The following is an 8,710-nucleotide window of genomic DNA, read 5'->3' as shown; positions in this document are numbered from 1 at the left end:
GCTACCACATATAGCCTAATGTTGTTCGTGCAGCCACATGCATAGGCTATCTCTATTACAATTACAAAATGGCATGCTCCAGGCTCTACTATTGGGAAACCTGTTGGAAGGAAGGAGACGACGCATGCAGTTGTTGCGGTGTGTTTGGATGGAGCTGTGAGCCGCTGTGTCCAGCGCGTCTCCAGAGTGTCACCGTCCGTCTCCTGTATTACTGTAGAAACGTGGAAGCTTCGCGGAATAGCCTACCATGTGTGCACAAAAACAAAGAGGTTTGTCTACCAATTTAGCAAGAGCCTGATGCTGGTTGTGCAATAGGCTATCAAGGTACACTGGTTGAGGTGTGCGTAATTGCGCAGCGCTTCGAAAATGCGCACCACATCGTTCAAATTAGAGGCTGCAGGTGGAACGCAGTAGTTTATAGTTATCAGTTGCCACTCTAGGTGTGAATGGGCCTCAACAGCTCAACACCTCAATTTAGGCGCGCTCATAACACAGACTTCTGTCATCCTACTGTGATGCTCTTATTAAACAATAACAACAAACATCTCTGACTGGTAAAGGCAAATAATTGACCTCAGAATAGATGTCTAAGGTGAGCATTGCTTCTGTGTGAAGAATGAATGGAATTATTCTACTGCGCTATCTCAATGTGGCCATACCAGCGATAATTGTAATAATTTTGAGCTTAATGCATTGATTCTAATTTTATATTTCATGGCAAGATGTGGCCTTTCTTATTTCATAGTGCCAGTCGAGCTGTTTAGGTGGTTTGCTTAATTTTGTCTTATGAAAATCCTGGGAATTTTAGCGCCGCCTATGCCTCCAGTCAAGATCAGCGTTTCTCCGTCCCTACTGAGAACAGCCTGGGTCATATCCTGCCTTCCCCTCTTAAGTCACAGAATGGTTTTCCATAACCTCTTTGAGGCCACCTGAAAGTCATTCTCCATAGTCTCTCCATACTCCTCCCACACCTGGGGCTTTTGCTTCTGCACCTACCACAGCTGCAACCTTTTTGGCTTGCCTCTAGCTGGTACTTTTCAACCTCTCACCCCAGTTCAGGCTCCTTCCCCCACCAGAATGGTCATGTTTCATGTTCCACAAGCCACTTTGCCAAAATCCCTCCCAGTGAGCCCACAAGGAAACAGCCTTGCACTGCTTTTTTGGCTTGTGCCCGGCCGAACTATGAGGGTCACCCAGCCACCAGTTGCTCATCAGCGAGCACCACTCCCAGCCTGTCCCTGTTCCAGGCAAGGTTCTTGAAGAGTAGAGAGTAGAGTTTATAGTGTGTCAATGGTACTCAATAGTGAGTTGATAGTGACCTTGTCTAGCCTACTTTTTTTTTTTTTTAAATCTCCTATGGTATCACTTTAATATCCCAAAAATACTCATTATATATGTTTATAGTTCTGTTTGATACTGTGTAGCCTAGTAACCTTCGAAATATATCCCATTCATTCCTCTTTGTTTACACATCTGCAGACTGGGAAGAGGGGAGCAGAGGAACCACAGACTATAGCGCGGGCACGTCAAGTCATGCACGCCCAGCTCGCTCCAGAGAGAGCGCAGCCGTGACCGTGTCCGCGCCCGCGCCCGCTCGCTCTCGGGTGCGCGCAGGACCCGTCCCTACAGTAGCAGCAGCTCCAGCAGCAGCAGCAGCAGCCAGCAGCAGCAGCGTATCCAGCCGTGGAGCCGGGAGCGTGGAGCCGAGAGGAGCGCAGCGAGCGAGCGACAGAAGATGGACGGAGTGGGATCGTTCGGAGCGGGCCGGGCCGGAGCCAATATCGACCCGATTGCCTTCGCCAAGCAGCCGCAGACCATCCTCAGAGTCCTGTCCTGGGTGAGACCGGGTTTTTACGGTACCGATGGTGGTGGTGGTGGTGGTGGTGGTGGTGGGGAGGGGGGGGGGGGGGGGGGTACCTCTCTGTTGTCGTTGCTTCGCGGGACCCGTGACGTGTTCTCACCGCAAATAGGCTCTAGAAAATCCGCCGATAATTGATGGGCAGGGTCTGTATCGAAAGTCACGGTGGAATAACGGTTTATATCAGTGTATATTAATAATGAAATGTGTCATAGGGTGTACGCCTAGTGGCTATTTGTCATTCTGCTGGGTATCAAACTGGACGCGGGCCATAAAATTGATTTCATTACAGATGTTTTAATTGGGCAAGAACCGACCTATCCGCTGTGAAATTAAACTATCTTTTTTTTCAAAGTGCCTGGCAGTGCTTTTACCAATGTGAGATGTGTAATAGGCTGGGCCCGTATATACATTGGTGTTTGTGTAGAAATGAGGAAGACCACCATATTCATCCTACAGCATTCCTCAGCCTCGTCGCTGTTCTCTATACCATCTATTGATTTTTTTTCCCCCTCTCTAAAATCTAATAGCATCCTATACCGCACAGACCCTCTGATTTCATATGCGGGATCATATTTTCAGCGGAGAGCTAATGATCGTGCCGATTTACCCGAAACGGTCGTCGTCCGTCATTCCCACCTGTGATTGGTCGGTGATCATCATTACGCACGCCGGGCTCGCGGGAGACGCGCTGTTTCCTGACGTTTGATTTACCGCATCACCTTTGGGTGACACGGAGAAGGTCTTCTTCACCAGTGCAGCCATGGGGAGGAAATCTGGGATCACACACAGGCTGAAAGCACCGAGGGAAATCCAAGCGTGTGCTCAGTGTGTGTGTGTGTGTGTGTGTGTGTGTGTGTTCAGGCTTGTTGTGAGAGGCTATGGTTTAACCTGGTTGTAGCCTCATGTTTTCCATGATGGCAAGGCGCTATTTTAGGGCAACAGGTTTTTTAGGCTACCCAAGATAAGACAGGGTGTGTGTGTGTGTGTGTGTGTCACTCCTTTGCAATGTGTCCTCCAGCATCCCTTGATTCTTCACACTGCATTTAAAGCACTAACACCTTTACAGTACTTGATAGGTTCACTGTTATTAAAACATTTAAATCATTTTTCATCCAAATGAGAAAGCGAGTCTCTTATTCCAGGACCCAGGTTCATTATATTTTTCATATATTGGGTCTAGTGCGGGTGAATGGGTTAGGGTTAGAGCGGGATGGTTCTGGAGCAACAGAATTTACTACTAAACCTTCTGTAGGTGATGTGGGCCTAATTCAAAGGTCTAAGCTTAAAGGAAGAATCCACCCAAAACACTTTAACATGGTTTAAAACAGCTCTTGGTGATGTACCTTGCATTTCTGGGCCCATATAGTTATTTGGTGGTGTATTTTTCTTATTCCCACTGAATTAAAGAGCGAGGTCTTCTTTCTAGACTCATTTTGCACCAAGAGACGTTCAACAATCATACAGGGAGAAATCCACCGTAGAAGAGGCAGAGAGACCAATTTCTCCACTGACAGCAGCCTCAATAGACCAGAATGCAATGCAGCCACAAGACACATTTTGAGCAAGGCGCCCAACTCTCACTTTTTCTCGACTGAAAAACTCTCACTCCACTATCATCACTATTGCTATCGTTCTCACCACCTGCATGTAAAACCCACAGCTGAATGCAACAAGTTCAGGCTCTTTCTGTGGGTTGTCGAAAGGCATTCTGAGAAATATTGTTAACTAAAGTAGAAGTAAGACGAGGCCAAGAGTGAAATTTTCCTTTTATACCAGAAAGGCCAAGCTGCAGTCGCTTGTAATCAAATATACAGCTACATGAGATTCTGTGTATTAGTAAATGCTTCTCTTTTAATGTGGAGGCCCATCAGTTTGGGTCCCGACCCATATTAAGCAGCACATAATCAACTTTATTATGCCGACTCAGTAATAACAGCTGTGTATCTATTGAAAGCTGTGTAAACACAGATATGGTTCGTTTTAAAATGTGGAGCCGACAGTGTCCCATTGTGGGATTAAAGTGTTCCTCCTCCATCATATGACCTAAACCCCCCAGTGTGAGTGTGTGAGTGTGTGTGTGTGTGTGTGTGGGTCACATGGCCCTATTCTGCCACCAAGTGTTAGTCAGCTGATCAGTGTCAGTACGGGAGGTCAGAATGAAAGAGAGAGGGAAAGACAGAGAGAGTAAGGAAAGAGAGTTAAAGAAGCTTGTTATTGATGGAAAACAATAGAAAAGAGATAGAATGAGAGAGTGTGGCGATAAGGGGATAAACTGAGAGAAAGTAACAGAGAAAGGGAATATTAGCAGAACAGGATTTAGCTGTGTTGGTGGATGACATGACAGAGTAATTGCCCTGATAGCTTAATTTAGTGGAAAATATTGATCAAAAAACATAAAAAAAACCCACTATCGATCTCATGTTCACCTCTGGAGCATGTGATAAACACACACACACGCATGCTTGCACACACACAAACACACCCATAATATACACTGAGACCTCCTCCCTTCCTCTTTCTGTACACATGTGCACACACATTCATATAAACACACACACACACGCGCACACACCGCCTCAGGTCCGTGTGATTCTTCCGGGGAAGTGAAGCATCCACCTCTTCAGTCACTCAGAGAGAGAGAGACAGGAAATTAGGTCATGCCTTTGTTCTGAGCACGCTCACAGAGATGCTCTGGCGTACCGCTGTGTTGCTATGGGGTTTTCCAGTGAGGCTGCAAACGCTGTGTGCGTTTGTTTTGTTTGTGTGTGTGAGAGAGAACGAGAGTACGAGAGAGAGAGAGAGAGAGAGACAGTGAGATTGCGTTTCTTTGAACATATCGCTGTCGTCGGGTGAAAACCTTGTATCTGTGAAATGTCAGCTTTTCAGGAACTGAGAAAAACAGCCTTGTTCTCAGCTTGGTCAACATGTATTTTAGAGTTTATACAGTGGGGTTTGAAAAGGTTTCATAAGCCTAAGGGTTGTAGAATTTTTTCAACCCAAAGAAGAACATTTAATCCTTCAATTGAAGTAAAAACATGAAAATCACTTAAATTGGAGTTACAAGGTTTTCATCTGACAGTGATGATATATTACTTTGTGTGTATCTTGTATGAATCTGCAGCTTGTGTCCTTGCTCACTCACTGACTCACTGACTCACTCACTCACTCTCTCTCACTCAGTCACTCACTCACTCACTCACTCACTCACTCTCTCACTCATTCACTCACTCACTCACTCACTCACTCACTCACTCACTCACTCACTCACTCACTCATTCACTCACTCACTGACTCAAACCTCACAAGATGACATAAAGTGATTTCTACATAGATATGTCAATGTCAACTTCACACAGTTCATAGTTGTAGCCTCATTGCTTTCCATCTCCCTCTTTCTTTCTTTCCCCCTTTCCTTTCCTATTCCACCTTTTCTCACTCCTCTCCCCCCTCACTTCCCCCATTCCCTTCCCCGTTTCCCTCTCTCCATCCAACCCTCTTCTCTTCTTTTACCTCCCTTCCTCCCCCAATCCTCCTTCCCCTCCCCTCTTTCCTCCTCACTCCATCCCCTCTCATCATCTCCTCATCTCCTTTCCCTTCTCCTCTCCTCTCCCCTCTCAACTCCTCCTCTCTCCCCACTCCTCTCCCTCTCTTCCACGGTTACTCCTCCACTCCTTCCTAACCTCTTCCTGCCCCCCTTCCCACAGATATTCTCACTGGTGGTCTTTGCCTCCATCGTGAACGAAGGCTACGTGAACATGGGCAGCGAGCGTCTCCACTGCGTCTTCAACAAGAACGCCGATGCGTGTAACTACGGCGTGTTCGTGGGCCTGGTGGGCCTGCTGGCCTGCTCCTTCTTCTTCCTGCTCGACTACAAGTTCTCCTCCATCAGTTCCGTCAAAGACAGGAAGAAGGCCGTGATGCTGGAGATAGGCTTCTCAGGTAAGGAGACACATGGACACTCATATAGAGGCTTTGTAGCAGCGGCACAAATGTCCTAGTAACCATGTTTTCAAGCCATCATGGAGGTCCGGGGGAGAATTGGCTAGAAAAAGAGAGATACCTGAAAAAGACTGTTGTGGTGTGGGTGTAGGTCAAAAATTGAATCTAGTGAAAGTTGTGAAAGTGAGTCTGATAAGATAGATTTGTTCTCAAATTTAGGTTACTGTGACACAGAAAACTGTTGTCTTTAGCCCATGTCCCTTTGGTGTCAAACCACTACAAGTTGAAGAGTCAGCTCCTAACTGAACAAACACCTGGCTTCGGTAGCTAGCTAACGAGCTAGCAGGCTAATTTAAAAAGCACTGATGTCAATGTTAACATGTCACTAGTCACTACTAACGCGAGATTCTACTAAATACATTAGCTAGTCAGATGTGTTTACAACAAGGTAGTGATGGTTAACTGACCAGATACTATGGTTAGCTAGCAAGTTCACATTATTTAAACACAAAATCAACGTGTTTCACTGGGGAAGTGACCAGTTCCCAGTCAAAAACAGAACAGAAATTAACTAAGTCTGTTTCATACTGTTTGAGACGGCCAAGTTGTACGTGTAGAAACGCCATTCGCCGTTCACAGCCACTGTTGCAACTTGCCAGAGAGCTGAAGACCTCCAATATGGCCGTCCTTCACATCTCTTGAGCTGCAGTTTGGACATTTCATGGTTAGCCTATCCTTGTGTCAAACAGGCTTTTGCAGTGATACACTTTGTTACTAATAGGAATAAGTGAATAAGCCACTAGGCTACTACAATGACGCTAATAGATACAAATATATCAACTTTGAGTTACCTGTAGTGACCGTAATGTGTGGGAATTTTAGTATTCTTTAAAATGAGGGTGGGCCTCCAAACTGTGTGTGAGTGTTGGAGGGGCACCAGTGACTCTCATCTAGATAAACCAGCTACATCCAGACAAACACACACACAAACACACACATACTGTACATACACATACAGTGAGTGGGCACGCATACAGATATCCAATCCAGTGCACTTCCTATATCAGTGCTTGATGTGAAACCAGATCGAAAGGCTGGGTTTCCCCCCCCGAAATGCCTCTAGGCAAACTAGGCCTGCTTCTTTGTTCCAGATGATCAATTTCTTCACCACAAGACCACTAGAGAAAAGGCTATAAATTTCTACAGTAATCTTCAGCCCTCTCTAATAGAGGAAATGAAGAGTTTCGTTCCAAAATGAGATAGCCACCATTTAAAAATAAATGACACCCACTCTCCCATATTGACTGCTAGTATGGTTATTGAAGTTAGGAGTCATCTTACGTAAGACATTGGCTTATAAAATAGTTCATCTTTTGTGGACAGAATCATTTATGTTTTTCAAATATTCCCTGATGTATTTCAGGTAGCAACATTTTTCCAAAATAGATATATAGTAACTTGACATACAAAGTGCCAAAGAAATGAGAATATTTTTCATTTCAAAAGGGAACAAAGACCTTCTTCAGCTGGCCGCGCTTTGAGAAATCAAAACCTGCAGTGCATGCTTTTTTGGTCTCAGCTGTGTCAAAAGTTCACGTGGAAGTTACCTTAATTCTGTTCTAACGTTGCTCCAACTGTTTCTGGTTTCTGGCAGGTTTCTGGGCCTTCCTGTACTTTGTGAGTTTCTGCTTCCTGGCCAATCAGTGGTCTCGAACCACTGCGGACGAGCTGCCACTCAACCAGGGGGCAGATGCAGCCCGGGCCGCTATCGCCTTCTCCTTCTTCTCCATAATCACCTGGGTAAGAACACACACACACACACACACACACACACACACACGCAAACGCAAACAGATGCTCATTACATACACATACACTTGGATAGAACTACTAAAATTAAAAATACACCTGTCTTATCACCCTAAATCACAAAGTGGGGATTCTTCTTCTCTCCTGCTCCCACTCCCTCTTCTTCTATCTTTCTCTCTCTCTCTCTCTGTCTCCCTATAGGCTGGTCTGACGGTGCGCGCGGTCCAGAAGTACCTGCTCGGCACCGACATGACCCTGTTCACCACGGAGCACATGGACGGCGCCGCGCCCGTCCAGCCGTACCCCTCCAACGCACCGGCGGGGGGCACCGCCACCACCACCGAAACCGCGGAAACCTACCAGAGCCCGCCGTTCACCGAGAACAACGCAGCGCCCACGTACCAGGTCCCCATTTACTAGATCAGATAGACGAGACGGTGGAAGAGGAAGACGGGGAGAGGGACACGGAGTGAGAGGAGGGTGGAAGAAAATGGCTTTTCCGTGATGTTGTTCATCCGTTGATCCGGGCTGAGTTTAGATCGTGTCAAAGTGGCCTCCTCCCCCTCCGTCTCCTCCTCTTGTTTCCTTTCCTTCCTTAACATTCCAACTCTTATCTGCACAAACTCCGTAGAATTCGATAGACAGATAGCCTTTAGCGATTTCCAGTGTCTGCAGATCAGTGTAGATGAGAGAGAGAGAAAGAGAGAGAATGAACGAGAGGAGGAAACACAGGAGAGGAGGTCACTTTGCAGCATTCAAACACTGTTTCCACTTCACACAAAAAAAAGAGTCCTACCACAAGTCCTAGTACCAGATATAGTGCAGAAGGCACTCGCATACAGTTCCTTAATATTCCTCATTGTTTAATCCATTCAACACCTTGAAGAAGTGTCAACATCTCCTTTCATGCCAAACAAAATGGGGGATGTTTTAGGTCCCTCCCCCCCCCCCCCCCCCCCGCTGCGGTTAAAAGTGATACGCGTGTTGAATCTGCATGTTTCCGAACTTAGAGATCAACTAAGTGCCATACTGTACTGTGTGTCTCAGACAGTGACTTAATCTAGTAGATTTCCACATGCTGTAAAAAAAACAACAACAACG

General features: G+C 46.1%; 1 protein-coding gene across 1 annotated transcript; it reads left to right on the top strand.

Annotated features, from left to right (window-relative positions):
- The first annotated feature begins 1,735 nt into the window (after positions 1-1,735).
- On the top strand, positions 1,736-8,029 carry syngr3a (synaptogyrin 3a). The gene is made up of 4 exons (XM_071896813.2): positions 1,736-1,837; positions 5,566-5,800; positions 7,455-7,600; positions 7,811-8,029. The coding sequence occupies exons 1-4, from the start codon at positions 1,736-1,738 to the stop codon at positions 8,027-8,029; spliced, it is 702 nt and encodes a 233-aa protein (XP_071752914.2).
- Positions 8,030-8,710: the final 681 nt, after the last annotated feature.

The sequence above is a fragment of the Centroberyx gerrardi genome, chromosome 7, assembly GCF_048128805.1.
Source record: "Centroberyx gerrardi isolate f3 chromosome 7, fCenGer3.hap1.cur.20231027, whole genome shotgun sequence".
NCBI lineage: Eukaryota > Metazoa > Chordata > Actinopteri > Beryciformes > Berycidae > Centroberyx > Centroberyx gerrardi.
Note: the sequence above shows the minus strand (reverse complement) of the source record. Positions and strands in the feature narration are given on the sequence as shown.

Bases quoted from the DNA above. Each gene is read 5' to 3' on its own strand.
- syngr3a (XM_071896813.2), top strand. From the start codon at position 1,736: ATGGACGGAGTGGGATCGTTCGGAGCGGGCCGGGCCGGAGCCAATATC. The intron at 5,801-7,454 runs GTAAGGAGACAC...GGTTTCTGGCAG, and splicing joins GCTGGAGATAGGCTTCTCAG to GTTTCTGGGCCTTCCTGTAC. The intron at 7,601-7,810 runs GTAAGAACACAC...GTCTCCCTATAG, and splicing joins TCTTCTCCATAATCACCTGG to GCTGGTCTGACGGTGCGCGC.